At 39.3% G+C, this 16695-nt stretch overlaps 1 protein-coding gene across 1 annotated transcript; it reads left to right on the top strand.

Moving 5' to 3' along the window:
• Positions 1–223: 223 nt before the first annotated feature.
• Positions 224–14184, top strand: slc2a15b (solute carrier family 2 member 15b; the record flags this gene model as incomplete). The annotated part of the gene is made up of 12 exons (XM_083905655.1): positions 224–268; positions 1912–2010; positions 5394–5554; positions 5627–5751; positions 6138–6283; positions 6453–6585; positions 7041–7228; positions 8820–8930; positions 10086–10187; positions 10791–10866; positions 12774–12901; positions 13957–14184. The coding sequence occupies 12 exons, from the start codon at positions 224–226 to the stop codon at positions 14182–14184; spliced, it is 1542 nt and encodes a 513-aa protein (XP_083761781.1).
• Between the last annotated feature and the right edge of the window lie 2511 nt (positions 14185–16695).

Raw genomic sequence — 16695 nt, 5'->3', positions numbered from 1 at the left:
CAAGACTGGCTCATGTGACCACGGATGACGACGAGCAGGAGGGAAAACGATCGACGAAGTGTGACGTTCAAACAAGGACAGGACACGCCTCCTCCTTGACATAAGAGCGTGACTGTGGACTACAAATGTGAGGATGAGTAAGTGAAGAGTTTGTCAAAAAAAAAGTTGTGCACATGAGCTGTTCCTCACAGCAGACAAGCAGGGATTATTTACTTTTTTCTAAATGGCGGATGAGCTGTTAGTGGAGGGTGCTGCAAAGGGCAATGGGGTGAGTTTTTATTGAAAAATGTCCAATGCTTTGTTCTGTTGGTAGTGAAAACATTTGTTCTTTTCATCTCCTTTTAGTCACAAAAAGTTTGAATTAGAGTCATTATGCAGTATTTGTTTATCAGAAATGTAGAGGTTTTGCCAGGATTTAACTCAAAAAACGAGAAGATGAAGCTTTTACCAAACAGCTGACCAAAATGCTGCAGTCTCACATGTTTTATGTGCTGCCGGCTGACAGATAATACGTTTAAATTGATGATGACTGGGCAGCATTGTCTGCTACAGTATGAGCTATTTTCCCCCCCTCCCACGTAATTATCTAACTCTTGTCATCAGGGTGAAATTAGGTTTCTTTAAGGCATCTGTGCTGTCATTGTGCAGAGGGTTCCTGCTCACTCTCTTTATATTAACAACATCCTCCATGTTCACGTGAGCGTGTTTCTTTTGACCCAGAATATTAGTCAACAAACATGTGGGTTCATGCTTAAAGGTGAGGACATCCATCTACCTTTGGCTACCAGGGGGTGGGGGGGTGTGATCCAGTGGGCCCTGTGTGTGTTGGAATTTAGGCTGGCAGCCATGAGAGTAGCTTCAGGCCGTTTCCTGGTGAAAATACACTGAGAGTACCTGCTTTGAACACAGAGTGTGGCTCATGCGATTTAGGAAAAGGGGGTTAACGGACGCGTAATGGATTCTAACATTTGTAGGCCACCCCCTGTGCCGCGTAGAAACTTTAGTCTGGAGCTAACTTTTCTGAAGATGTCACACATGATTAGTTAGGGCCTAAAAAGTGACTTTATATTTGGATTTCTTACAGCTTCTCTTTAAAAGGTAGGGTTGGAGATCCTGGAAAAACAACTGTAACTGGCTACATTTTGAAATCAACAGTCCAAGCCCCTTTCTTCAGACTTCCTTCTGAAGCTCTGCCTCCAGAGCACAGGAACGCGCAACTAACACAAATTCACAAGCACTGCACAGCATTGGCATTAGCCTTTGTCTTGGCAGTAGCTTTTCCAAAAAAACTTCTTTTGTTTGCAACCAACACCTGTTGTTGCCACCTTTTCTGTCGTAACATTGCTGCAACAGTTTCATTTAATTTGATAAGCTAGCATAAGCTGTGGCGTTGTCTTCTGAGCACCAAGAGGGGTACGTGCTTAGATGGCCGTTTGATTGATGCATCACCATCCAATTCATTGGTTCGGGCCATTCAATATGATTGGATGGTATTTTTACAGCTCCGCAGATGAGGATTTTAAGCAACACAGTAAGAAAATGCTCCCAAAAATGATCTCCCACCCAACCTTTAACTTTAATTTAATACAGAAATGTCCATTTCAGTCAAACTATTAAAGGAATTCACACAGTGCTGATCAGATCTTTAGATCTCTGGTGACTTTCCTGTAAAGCGAGATGACCTGTGCCGCCGGTGTGTATATACACAAATGCTTCCTCAATCAGGTCTGATAGTTTTGCATGACAGAGCCCGTTTTCAGATGAACGTGACGTTATTTCTGCTCACAAAGACGAAACAGAGGCGGAATATTAACATCAACACAACAACAGCAAAAATCCCCACAAGTTCCGCCCCGCAGCTTCAAATGTTTCCCTCACACTTTGTTTTTCTCTTCCTCTTTTTTCCCTCAGCAACTCACAAGGTCACTGCTGGCGGTGGCTTTTCTGTCCTCATTCGGCAGCTCCATGCTCTATGGCTACAATTTGGCGGTGGTCAACTCCCCTGCACAGGTTTGTGTCACTATTACACATCTCATCGTCCCGATAATCAACTCGCTGTCATCATCATCATCAACTCGAGTGAAATAGTTTCTCCATTCTCCAAGTTTGAGTGAACAGTGGGGCGAAAATGGGAAAATGGGAAGTTTAAACTGCAATTTAGATGTTAATGGACACAGAGCTTCCCATAAGCACTGCTCTGCCAGCCAAGCAGCCGTCTACTCAATTCAGTCCAGTTAGCTCTATTATTATATTCATTTTATCTATGGCCGTGGAAGTGCAGCAATACAGAAGAAAGATGACAGGGAGGAGAAACTCTGTCTTATAAAAGGCAACGGTCACTTCATCAGAACAATACATTTGTATGTTCTGTTACAGTAGTGTTACAGTGTCGCTAAATAAATGATAAATCGCTATTTTTAAAAAAAGTCTGAAATAGTTTTAAATGTTGTCGTAATACTACAAATTTATTCTAATAATATTACGACTTTATTCTCGTAATATTACGACTTTAATCTGGTGAAATTAAGACTTTTTTAAATTTGAGAACAAAATCGTAATACTAGAAAGTCGTTACATTACAAGAAAAGTCGTAACATTACGAGAATTAAGTGGTAACATTATGAGTGTAATCGTAACATTGTGAGAATAGAGTCATAAGATTGTGAGAAAAAAAATGGTAACATTGTGAGAATAAAGTTGTAAGATTGTGAGAATAAAGTCGTAACATTATAAGAATAAAGTCGTAACATTACGAGAATAAAGTTGTAACATTATGAAACTAAAGTCGTAACATTATGTGAATAAATTCGTAACATTATGAGAATAGTCGTAACATTATGAGTATAAAGTCGTAACATTATGAGAATAAAGTCGTAACATTATGAGTATAAAGTCGTAACATTATGAGAATAAATTCATAACATTATGAGAATAAAGTCCAAACATTATGAGTATAAAGTTGTAACATAATGAGAATAAAGTCGTAACATTATGAGAATAAATTTGTAACATTATGAGAATAAAGTCGTAACATTATAAGAATAAAGCCATCCTTTAACGAGAAAATTCTTCAGTTTGGCCTTAATACTCAGTCATCCTGGCTAAATCGTTAAATCTAAAATCTAATTCACAACACATTTACAGTGAGGTAAACATGTTGCCGTGTCTGTCTTGGCTAGTACACTTTGGCAAAAAGAGATTCTTAATCTCACCAAGTTTTATTCAAGGTTAATTAAAGATTTAATGAAGGCAGGAAAATGCATTAAAATGTGCAGCAGTTAAGGCACCGACAGCCCCTGAAGGTTGGCCACTTTTCCCCCCACTGCTACTGCAAATATCCTTGATCCTTTTAAATCCCAGTTATCATAGTAAGGTCAGACGATTTGTTCGCAGTCATGTGGAGTCATGTGGCCCCCGTGTATCAGATGCAGAAGCTGCTGCGTGTCTCACCGTGTCATTGATGTTCTGTAGTTTTTACCAATGATGTGCTCTGTTCCCTTCCTCCCATGTTGGATTTGTTGCAGTGGCAGTGACTAAGCTCTGCGCTCATTCCTGTTTGGCCACGCATGGCTGGAGCATGGGAGCTCGGGTGCCACATATTACGCTGGTTATTAGGAGATAGCTGCATCTGCTACAGCTGGTCGAAGCTCGATAGATGAATATAGACGAGCAGTGGAAAGATTATGTCTCTCATTTAAAGCTATTAGCTGATGTGTAATATGATTATCGGATAGGATTATGAGCTGAAATGTGGATGTTTAGAGGATGGTAATAGGTCAAGTATAAGAATTTAAGAATTTACTAGTCTTTGCAGATGTGTTGATTTTGTGTCATACTTGACATTTAAAAACACCGAGCGTATCGCTATCGGAAAAATTCCAACAGTTTCTGAAAGCTGATAAGGCTTTGACGACCACTATATGAACCCAAGTTGTACTGTTTTCCTGCTCCGTTTGTAACGTTTGTTGCACTGTGAGCAGCAGTGGTCAGCAATTGGTGGCCCGTGGGCCAAAAGTGGCCCGCCAGCATCAGTATCTGGCCCTGGCAGATGATTTAACAAATCTGATCCTAACTCTGTAACACCAAGCGTATCGCAGATTACACGTTTGCACAAACGCAATTTGCATAATTACGCAATAGTTTGTTCTATCAGAACAATTCTGACAGTTTCTGAAAACTGAGAAGTTGCAAATCAAAACCAACATTGTGGTTATTACAGTAATTTCACTCGGAAGCCAGCAAATCAACATCTTTGTCACCAGAGAGGACAGAGTTGGAAAAACAGCCTGTACATAGCTACCATTTTTGGGCCTGTTTTGCACATTGAGACCAAAACTCATACAAACTTTATTTTAAATACGTTTTCTGCTGTTCCAATTTATAATTGAACATGCAAAATCTGGTGTTTTCATACAACAACAGTGTTGTTTCTGCTAGATATGGAAAGTTATTCTGGAAAAATGGGCAAAAGTACTTAGCTACGGCACATTTTCTGGCCCTTTTATGGTTAAAAAATAAGCAAAAAGACTTTCAAACAGTCAACTTTGATAAAAAATCTGGTACAACTAAGAGAAAAATGCCAAAAATACAAATATATGAATCTACTTTCTTCAGGACGATTGAATGTGAATTTCCCATAATTGTGGCGTTATGAAAACTCTATGAAACCAGTTCTGCTGTCATGTGTTTGACCATGTGAAGAACTTCTCTGGTATGTCACGGAGGTTTCAATGTCCTACGCACAGCACGTCATTCTGTACCTCATTGATTTGCCATGTTCTCACACCGAAAAATGGATTGTCCTCATGGACAAATGCTGCAAATGATTCACCAACATTTTACTATTATATATACAACATAAAACACGTGATCTATCAAGTAAGAATCTTTTAACCTTAACACATGAACAACTGAATATCAAAAAATAGCACATCATCACATGTGGAAGTGAACATCGCTAATGAACAATAGGTGGAACAGAAACAACATGATTTTATTAAGAGGAAACTGCAGCTATTAATGATGAAAATAAGTGATTACCTTTATTTGTAACAGTAAAAAAAAGGTGTGGGGGGGATGATTTTACTGTTTACTATTTTAATGTGAGAGGATCAGTCATGCCTCATCCACTTAATAAGATTGATATTCCTGCCAATACTGCGCTGCTGCATATTGGATCTGTGTTTTCCCTGAGTCCAGCAGCACACTATGATTATTTTATTATCACAGACCCACTGGTGTGTTGCATCAGCACCAAACTCCTGAGAGTCAAGATAACACTTTTTATCACATTTCTAAGTGACCCCAAACTTTTGAATGGTAGTGTATGTATCTATTCCCCTGCTGGATAATCTTTAAAATGATTTTAAATTGCTTATTATTTCTTCCAACAGTACATCAAATCGTTCTATAATGAGTCCATTAGAGAAACTTACCACTGGACACCAGATGAGCAGTTCATCACCATCCTGTACTCCCTCACTGTGTCTGTGTTTGCCATTGGTGGCATGGTGGGGGCTCTGCTGGTCGCCAAACTGGTCACTAGATATGGAAGGTTAGTGTTTGTGATAAGTCAATTATGATAAACAACTCAAGAACATTGAGTAATCACCGTGTGTGCAAACAGGAGGGGGACAGTGGTGAGGTCCAGCATGCTGGTGTTTATAGGAGGAGCTCTGATGGCCTTCAGCAGAGGGTCCAGGTCACCTGCCATGGTCATCATCGGCCGCTTCATCACAGGAGTGCACTCAGGTAGGTCAAGCGTGAGTCGCATTCGTCCTCAACTATAAAAACAGATACCAGCAAATCAGTTTGACTTACTGAATGAAATCTGAAGTCTACGATATCGTAACAATATGTCTGATGGGCTTTCTCACAGCACACAGGACTTGTTAATGCACTGCTGTCTCCGTCTGTAAGTCGAAATATGTCTTCTTGTCAACCCTAACCATTTGGCATTTTTTAAATATTCTCTCTTACCTAAGCAACAAAGATTTACCAAAGGAGGCAACTGTGGTCTAGCAGCTACTGACTTTCCATGAGCTAAAATTGCTGAATTTCTCTCTGGACTTTGGTTAGTGGACATCAGTTTCCAGAAGAAGTATTAGTAAAAGTAGAATAAATGTTTCTTTCAACAGGTATTTCTCTCAGTGTTGTGCCAATGTACCTCGGTGAGATTGCGCCAAAGAACCTACGAGGTTTCCTGGGCCTCATTCCCAGCATCCACATTTGTCTCGGTGTCTTCATTGCTCAGGTCCTGGGGCTCCATGAACTGCTGGGAAAGGTACTTTTGACCTGTGGTAGTTATTTTTAGGCACAGACGGTGAGTTTTACTGTGTATCTCCATGCTGTCAATGCAGGGTGTATCTCAGCTTGAATCTCCTCACAGAAGTGAGCTTCACATTCTGTTCCTCAACTTTTAGTAAGGTGTCTCTCGTCTTCTCTCCATCCAGGAAGAGAACTGGCCTCTGCTTCTGTCCCTCGTGGTGTTCCCTGCCACTTTCCAGGTGATGCTGTTGCCATGGTTTCCAGAGAGTCCACGGTACCTGTTGATAGACAAGGGAAACGTGCACGCCGCCATCGCAGGTTAGAGGACGAATCATACTTTAAAGAAAGTGTCAAAATGTGTTTTTCTGTGACATTCTTCATCACGACATGTTAGAAAACGACACAAGGAACGCTAAACCCTTTAAAATAAATATGCTGCATTCAATTGTTTTGTTGACTATGTTGAGGAATCATTTGAACACAGTGAGTAATGGGATGCTCGTTAGTGGCAGAAAGTAGGTCAAAGGGTCAAGCCATAGCTAATCTGGACTTCCAGAGAAAGTTTATTTTATCTTTGGCTTTAGACAAGTAGAGAAATAAGACCAGGGTCTGGAATTTCCATGATGGAGAACTCTACAAGAGACAACATTAGTCAAAGTTTGCCTTTTTTGTCCCTGGACATGGGATCTTGAAATTGAGCATCATTCAAAGTTCCATGTATCTTTAACATCACATCTAAAGATAAAGCGTTTTTTTTATTTTGTTCTCCTCAGCCCTAAAGTGGTTCCGCACTAAAGGAAGCATCCAGGCAGAAATCGAGGAAATGCAGGAGGAGCAGCGCTCTCTGTCCTCCATTCAGAGGGTCTCCGTCTGGGGCCTGATCAGGGACCGCTGTGTCCGCTGGCAGGTCATCAGCATTGTTGTGGTCAACATCGGCATGCAGCTGTCCGGGATTGATGCGGTATGTGGAAGAAAACGTAGTCTTTTGTGTTGTAAGATATTTGCCTGACTGTCAGGACCAGGACCAAACTTCACCATTATCATAATTTTTAATGATGATAATTGAAGTTTCGGTGAAGAACGTTTTGTCGAGGCAGTGTCCGAAGAAGAATAGCTCCACAAACTTGTGTGTGCGGTTATTGTAAGAGAGTGAGAGCTCCCAGAGTCCCCAGCTGTGTATGCATTTGCATCTCTTCCTGTTCATACATTACAGTCCCACATGCAGTCACTGAGCGACTAAGCAGGGGGCAACAGAACCACGCCTCATTATCTCCTGGTGCTCACGCTCTCTCTCTCTCTCAGTGTTCCCCCCCCACATTAGGAGAGCCATCCACACTCCCTCAAACACAAAGTCAAGCACATCTTTGTACTCATTGCTCCATGTGGATGGAAGCTCTAGGCATGCTGGCTCACATGCTAGCTTCATTTCCCAGCAGGGTTACACCCTGCCGAGCCGCACGGCCGCAGATGTTCCACACAGAAACACTGGAAGGCTTCATGCAGAAGAACCAGAAAGCTTTTTGTGTGTGTGTAATAGAGCGGTGTTTCCCAAAACTTTGTGAAGACGTCACACCATCGTGACCGCGAGTCGCTGGAAAAATCGTGACTAGAGCAAATGTGTGCAACATTTCTGACTATCTTGACACTGAATATCCTCTTAAATAAAAAAACCCATCTATTTCCAAGAGATGTATGTTAGGAGAACTTCATTTTATGCTTTTACTTAATAATTCTTCAGCAAATTCTTGTGAGGAAGTTACCAAATAAAGGTCCTTTGCCCATTTTATTGTATGAAAAGGGCTTTACTGGTGGCTAAACGTAAGAGATGAGCTGCTAATTCTTTGAAATGTTGCTGTGAGAAACATCCGTCTCCTCTGCTGCCACCATGGATGGATGGATGGAAGCAGATAAGTTGGTTCACACCGGTGCAGAATGCCTTTAAGGGTGCCTCCCTCTGACTGTGTATTGGGAATAGAATGTGTAAATACGCATATATGATGAGATTATCAGGATCTAATGCGTTCATGCACTGCACACACGCAACGCAATAATCCAATTAGCATGAAGTCGTACTCTCAAGACAAGTCCTGATCCGTGCAACTGATGATGTTTTCCAATTATTCTTGTATGTTTCCTGCTTTAAAGACAGACCTGTGTGTGTATGTAACACCACACACGGTCACTAAATCAACAAGACAACATTTAGCCACGCCGATCACGATCTCGTCCACACCTCATCAATGATGGATGTTGCATCAGCAAAGTGTGATTAATGAGCGTACGCAAATTAATTTCAAGGGGAGAACTTGTCAGGGAGTTCATACTGATGGAGCGCCGCGTCTCAAATGCATGAATGATGGTCGGCCTGATGATGATGATCACTCATGATAAGTGTGACTTTTTTAGCTCCTTAAGAAAAGAAGAAAGAAAAAAAGACACAAAGCATCAGTGTGCGTGCATGTGTGTGTGTGTGTGTGTGTGTGTGTGTGTGTGTGTGTGTGTGTGTGTGTGTGTGTGTGAGGCATTAATGAAGTGATCATTGTCAATTTCAGATCTGGTACTACACAAATGAGATATTTAAAAACGCCGGGATCCCAGAGCCTCACATTCAGTACACAACAGTGGGAACCGGTGCCATCGAGGTCATCTCTGGAGTTCTGGGGGTGAGTTTATAATATTATTATATTATTACTTCACTTCAAACTGACTCAAACTACACATTTATATCCACGCTTGTTGTAATGAAGGATTCCTTTAAAGATAAATGGGTAAAAGATTCCATTGGCCAAGTTTCCAAAAATACAGTTAAAAAAAACACACCTTACACTTTAAAATACAGAATTCTGACTTTAAAACAGAATTCTGAGTTTAAAGTCAGAATTCTCAGAATAAAGTCAAAATTCTGAGTTTAATTCTGACTTTAAAAGACAGAATTCTGAGTTTAAAGTCATAATTGTAAGAATAAAATCAGAATTCTGGGATTAAAGTCAGGACTCAAATATTTTTTTCCTGTGTAGCCCTAATCCTCTTCCGTATATAATCATAAATAATCTTTTTTTTTGTTAATTTTGTTTCACAAAAGGTGGTTTAAGTTTAGGTTTATTCATCTAAATCAATTCGGGTTCAGTTGTGTCCTTGAAATCCTTCAAAGTTTGTGAATTTGAGGGGAAAAAAAAGTCAAAGCCCTTGAAAGGTTTTGTTAAGTTGATGTTAAGGTAAATGTCTCTCTTGTTTGTTACGACGCCACCTACTGTTTCACGCATTGCATTGCTTGATGTACATACACTTGTGGTGGACACTGTCCACTGTCTGTCATCGCCGTTGAGACGTGAGATTCTGTGCAGAACAACGCGCGAGTAAAGTCAACCGAGAGAGAGAGAGCGCATTATGTGATTATATCTGGGAAATGCAAATTCCAAGGACAATCACTTGTCTTACAAGTTGCTGTCCCATATAAAGCTACGTCAGCACATTCAGTCCTTGAATTTGAGGGAAAAGTCATTGAAAAGTCCTTGAATTTGAATTTGTCAACCAAGGTGTGGGAACCCCCGATGAATGTCTTGGTATCTGGCACTGTATCCCTATATAAATAAACACTGAATAAAAACGAAAGATTATAGTAACCTGACTTCAAATAGATCTTAATTATTCTTTGACTTTGTGTATATATTTATTTTTTTATTATAATTAGGCTGCTTTTGACCCGCGTGGCCTAAAATGAACACACACAGCAGCGTGATTGTGTTTTTTCTCAGTGTAAAGATTACAACAGATACTAACGTGAAAGCATTAAGACTCACGACTCTTTGTCCTTTCAGTGTTTCACCATCGATCGTCTGGGCAGGAAACCTCTGATGGTTGGCGGCTTCCTCTTCATGGGTATCTGCTGTGCAGGGATCACTGTGTCTGTCCTCTTCCAGGTACGGTGTCATCCTATATATGTACCAAAATATGACCTTTATTTGCATACAGTTCAATATATATTTATATTTATATACTGTATATAGATATATATAGACCTTTAGTGTTTAAAATGGTCAGTGAAATCCCACTGAAAACCATCGGAGACGTGCAGACACGTGAGGAAGACGGTGTTACACTGCGTTCAAGCACATACCCACACATTTAAAATGTATTATTGTTATACGTAAAGCCAGTATTTTTAATTCAACATGTTTCCTTAATCTCTGATGACATATCACGGACATTTTATGACTTGTGAAATAACACATTTCTTACATATAGCCCCTTAAAAGCAATTACACACCTATACAAACACACTTATGGGTCGTCTTATAAGCTATTTCTGCCAAATAAAAACCTCCTCAATGTTACACACTGGACCTTTAAGGATATGGATGTAAGAGTACTAATATTTACTGTATGTGTAATAAGCCCCACGTGCCGTTAATTAATTATGTTGCATCATCTTACATATACATGTATATACACATATATATATAAATATATCCATGATTATAAAATGAACATTATTGATTAACAGTGTTATTCTCTTCTCGCAGACGGAGCTGGCGTTCATGCGCTACATCAGCGTGGGCTGCGTTGTTGGAATCATTGCTGGCTTCTGCATAGGCCCAGGTACATGTCTTTCTCTCCAATTGTAGTAGTAGTATTAGTAGCAGTAGTAGTAGTAGGAGTATTAGTAGTATAATTAGTAGTAGTAGTAGTAGAATTAGTAGTATCAGTAGTAGTAGCATTAGTAGTACAAGTAGTAGCATTAGTATTATTATTAGTAGTAGTAGTATTAATAATAGTAGTAGTAGTAGTAGTATTAGTAGTATAAGTAGTCTCTGTAGTATCAATAGTATTAGTAGTAGTAGCAGTATTAATAGTATTATTAGTATTAGTAGTAGTAATACTAGCATTAGTGGTAGCAGTATTATTTTATTAGTAGAAGAATTAAGGTATCAGTAGTAGTAGTCGTAGTAGTGTGTAGTATTTGTGGTAGTAGTATTATTAGTAGTATGAGTAGCATTAGTATTAGTAGTATTAGTATTAATAGTAGTAGTATTAGTAGTATTAATAGAAGTAGCATTAGTATTAGTTGTAGTAGTAGTAGTAGTAGTATTATTAGTAGTAGTATTAATAGTATTAGTAGTATTAGTGGTAGTAGTATTAGTAGTAGTAGTAGTGTGTTTATTATCATTTAAGCCTTATACACAGTGCACAGAAGTGAAACAGCAACATAAAAACATCAAACAGACTGCAAACTATGCAAAAAAGTGCACATTTAAACGGTAAAGAGTAACATGAAGAGCTCATTCAAACTTTTTCCACTTCATCTCCATGACGGCATCAGTCCAGAGTGTAAGGTAACACTGCTCTCTGCTGGATGCCGGCCCAACAGCAGGCACCTAAACCTAAAACCCCCCATCCCTTCTTCTCCCCCCTCCACCCCATCTCACTGTAAAGAGATATTGTTTTTCATTAGTCTTGTAAATTAGGAAATTGGAAATGCCACACTACATCTATTCCCACCGCCGTTTGTACTTGTGTGTGTACGTCGACGAGGAGTGAATTAACAGCCGATGGTTTACAATGTTGGAACCATGTTGACTGGACCTGTGAGGATGATGAATTAGAACAAATCTAGTTTATATTACATCATCCGTCAAGCCCGGCAAAATCTATACTTTGGCACGCGGACAACTTTCTCTTGCCGCAATTAGACTTTTAATGGCTCATTGTTCATAAGCTAGCCGTGATGAATATGATTCGCCTCGCACGGAAACCTTGCATGCACAATGAAGCCCCTCCATACGTAAGCGCGGATGTTGACAAATTATGGCCTCGTTATTGGTTTGATGATATTAAACCTTCCTCCACGCAATTATCATGCACAGATAATGAGGGCATCACTCCAGAGCTCGTCATCGCAGCCTTTTTACTAATGTATATTTCTCCTTCACAGCTTTCACTTCTAACAATGAAGAATTGCGTGTTTAGGGGCTGAGACAAAAACCTCATGGATCCTACGTAACGTCAAACTAATGAATTGCACTGGTCTGAGCGACTGTTCTGTTTCCTGTGGTTCGGGCGGGTGGAGTTTTGCCAGCTTGACAAAACGCCTTCCTCTCTCTTGTCAATCTTTGATTGCTAAGTAATAATGAACCCATAATGAAATGCATATGGAGGAAAGGAGCACGATATAACAGCGCTGGGGCTTGAGGATTGTTTATCATTTCCGTTCCGCGTTGCGTTTAGTTTGAATGACTGCCAAAGAATAGTCCTGCGTGGGATTATTGATAAACTAATTGATGAATGAAGACTCGGAAGTTAATTTCACAGCACCCAATAGATTCATGCAACTGTACAGAGTGATTAAATGTGATTTGTATTGCAGCGGCTTGATAGGCTGTCTCGTTAGATCAAACCAATGGATGAATCGAGTGTGAACCAGGATAATGCTTTTCTTTTTGTCACAATGTGTCCTCATAAATAATAAAAGTTGTTGTTTTGTTTCTCTCCATCTCACCTCTGCGTAGCTGGCGTGCCGTTCCTGATCACGGCCGAGCTGTTTAAACAGTCGCACAGGCCGGCTGCATACACCGTGGCTGGATGCCTCAACTGGTTGTCCAACTTCACCATCGGCTTCGTCTTCCCCTTCCTAGAGGTCAGAGCAAAAGTCAATTCTCCCATTATATTTAATGACATTCAAATAAACAAAAAGAAGTGTCTTTAGTCTAGTTTATTCTCCACTTTCACAGACTGACTGTGCTGTTCAGTCTGAGTAGAGGTGACTCTCCAAACGGCAATAAAAACAACCAAATAAAACCACAGCTTTGCTGGCCTTCATTATCCTCAGTGTCAGAGACAAAACACACCCTCAGATCAAGCATCTGTCCGGCGATGTAAACCCAAATAAACTCCAGCCATGGATCTTTATAGAATACCCTCATTTTATTCATTGGAGCAAAGAAACAAAGAAAAAATTCACATTTAAAAAGCTAAAACAATCAGAAATCTTGTTTGAATGATGAAAAAAAGCTTCAAACCAATTGATCGATTATCAAAATAGTTGATGATTTAAAGGCGAGTCAGAACCTGGTAGAAAGCACTGTTCTGTTATGATGACGGCTTATTATGGACTCTTGGATGTCTGTGAATTATGTGCCGAGTATCTAAAAGAAAGCTCTTGACATAACATGTGATCCGTCTCATTTATTACACTCTTTATTACACTCAAATTTTAACTCCTCCCCTTCAGGAAAGCATTTTAAACCCTCATAATCCACACAAAAAAGGTATATTTGTACAACGTGCAATTAAATTATTAAATTAAGAAACTAATTTAATTGCCTGTTAACTGGCGTTGCATTTTTATGTGAAGCTACAGACAATTTCCCACAATGTGGATGCTAAAATTAAACATAACCATAAGAGTTTGCTATTTAAAGCTAAAATAGACAGGTTTTTGACTTAGATTTGCCAGTATGTCAAAAGTGATTACACTCATTTTGATCCTCTTTAAGTAGAGATAGACTTGGAGATTAAAATATTGACATCAGTCATTTGATGGTGACAGATTTCTTTCTTCCATGACACGTCACAGGAACCTCTAGGGTTCTTTATTCTGTCTTCTTCTGCTTCCCTTAAGACTTTCCCCTCTCATTTGTTGCATTGGCGTTCTCTTTAATCACCGCTGCACTGCATCTCTGTCCTCCTCAGATTGCTACAGGTCCTTACTGCTACATGATCTTCTGCGTGATCTGCTTGGGCGTGGCCATCTACACCATCTTCGTCATACCCGAGACCAAGAACAAAACCTTCATGGAGATCAGTCAAATGTTCGCCTCCAGGAACAACATACTCGAGGAGGAGCTGACGTCCGACGGTCATTTGAAAATGGCTATGATGAACGGATACGGAACCCTTTCCCAATACGACGAGAAGTAAGAGACGGAGTGAAGGAAAGAAGAGACGGATCTACGTGATAATGACAGTTCCCTTCAGTCACTGTGGCCCAGTGGATCTGCTGCTTCATGTGCTTCACAACCTCGCGATACAATACACAGTCCACGATACCAATAATATCACAATACAGCGATTCTGTGATAATCAATATATCGCAAGACAATCTAATATAATGATATCTGTTTAACTGTAAAAAAACGTACGTGAAAAGTTGAACATGCAGGATTTCTCGTAGCTTTCTCTGACATTATCCCGCTGTAAACTCTCTTTTCCTATTCAGTTGAGCAGCGTCAGCACAAGGAGACATGAAGTAGCGACGCCCAGTGAGTGAAACTGGCCTTAATTCGTTAATTAAAATATTAATATTTAGTATGTATTCAGTGACGAAGCTTCCATCACTGAAAGACGGTACGAAAACCGATTCTCTTACTTACGTTTCCCTCAGTTGTTAAATGTCCCACGTTTTTATTGTCACATGTTTACACCGCTCAATCGAAGGTCTGTTCTTTCCTTGCATTCCTTCTTTCCTGCAGTAAGGAAAGAAGACTCCTGTCTCTTTTTCTTTTACATAAGAGAGCTGAATAATGTGGCTACTGTCGTAGTCTTTAAAGCTTGTTATAATTTATCAAATATTTCACTTTTGATTTCGAATTTGCCTTTACAAGTTTACGCAGGTGTTTTTAACTGACCCCCGTGTAACACCACTTTGTATAATATATGGTGACAATAAGAGATGTAATGTAAAATTAAGACTATTAAAAAACATGAAAATATATTTTGTTTTCTTCTGTTTTTCTGCTGTAATGTAAGGCTGTGACCTGGTTTTTTGATAGGCCCACACTTAAGCACCAACAATTACAAAACTGATCAGATTGCTGCCATAGCAATTTAACATTTACATTCACTTAGCTTTGGATATGCCAATAACTGGATGTTGTCTCCATAGATGGAGAAGCTTAAAAAGCACCATCATTGCCTCGCTCACCAAAAACAACTAACAAAATCACAAATAGTAATTCGTCATCAAACTAATACATAAATGACGTATTTTTCCCTTCATCGATGCAACAGAAAACAATGAGAATGAACTACAAGTGAAGTCTGACACAAAGGCAACACTGTCTAACAATTTATAACTGCTTTATACATCGTATCTAATGGCTCTATTAATGATTAATGTGGATAATTATGGTTGATAAATATGCAAAGTAAAAAAAAAAAAAAAAAGAGGTCCATTTAGAAGCTGTTCTGAGGCTTTCAATAATAATATTACATGACTCTAAAACAATTGAATATTAATCCAAAATATATCTAAGCTATTAATTAAACCAATTCACCAATTTACAAAACAATGTATTGAGTATTTTCGCTCCAACAATGTTATCATAATCTTTTATTTTTTCTGTCAAATGTCATCAAGTGGTCTCGTGCACTGCAGAAAGTCTCTCTCTGAAGCGTTTATTAGCGTGAATAAAACAAACTTACATTTTTCATATGGTTTTTACTCTAAGGATGTGACGCTGATGCCTCCTGATGTGACCGTTTGATCGCCTGTGGGTAAAAACCTTAATGTTTCACACTGTTATTGTAAGAAAACAATGAGCACAGCAGCAACTCTCCATTACTGTATATTGATCTAATTTATATTATCGTTTATTAAACAGTCTTCTTGCACTTCTGCCTCGTGTAACATTATAGACGATTTATTGGCAGATATTGAATATATGCTTTTTATGCTTTTTTAAAGGTTTTATGAGCTTTTAGAATAAACGTTTTATAATGATTTGAGGCAAGGGCCTTGCTTCACGGAGGCCACCATTTTGCGTGCGTCAACGTTTCTACGGCAGCCCATACGGACAAACCAGCCAGAGTGTGTGTTTTTTGCATTTTAAAGTGGAAGCTTACCATTCAAACAAAGAAAAAGCAACATCCTTTCTGGTGTATGAAGGCCACCATAGTTACCCAATGCACGTGGGGAAAAGGAGGAGTGAGCGGAGGAGCTCTGCATTTATTACAATCAACAGTTTCACCATTATGCGAATGCAATTTTACGTATATTAAACAGAAGTAACGGGCATTTCTTTTCACCATCAACCAAAGTATTGTTGCACTCTGTTGTGGAAACTTCTGCAGAGAAGAAACAAGTACAAGTGCTGAATTAATCTTTAACTAATTAAACGTCATGGCAGTTTCGCGACGACCCCAAAGTTTAGGGTCACTTAGAAATGTCCTTATTTTATAAGGAAAATCACTCTTTTTTCAATGAATATAACATTAAATGAATCAGAAATACACTCTATACATTGTTAATGTGGTAAACGACTATTCTAGCTGCAAACGTCTGGTTTTTAATGGAATATGTACATAGGTGTATAGAGGCCCATTTCCAGCAACCATCTCTCCAGTGTTCTAATGGTACATTGTGTTTGCTAATCGCGTTAGAAGGCTATTGGATGATTAGAAAACCCTTGTGCAATTATGTTAGCACAGCTG

This window comes from Microchirus variegatus, assembly GCF_963457635.1.
Source record: "Microchirus variegatus genome assembly, chromosome: 19".
NCBI lineage: Eukaryota > Metazoa > Chordata > Actinopteri > Pleuronectiformes > Soleidae > Microchirus > Microchirus variegatus.
Note: the sequence above shows the minus strand (reverse complement) of the source record. Positions and strands in the feature narration are given on the sequence as shown.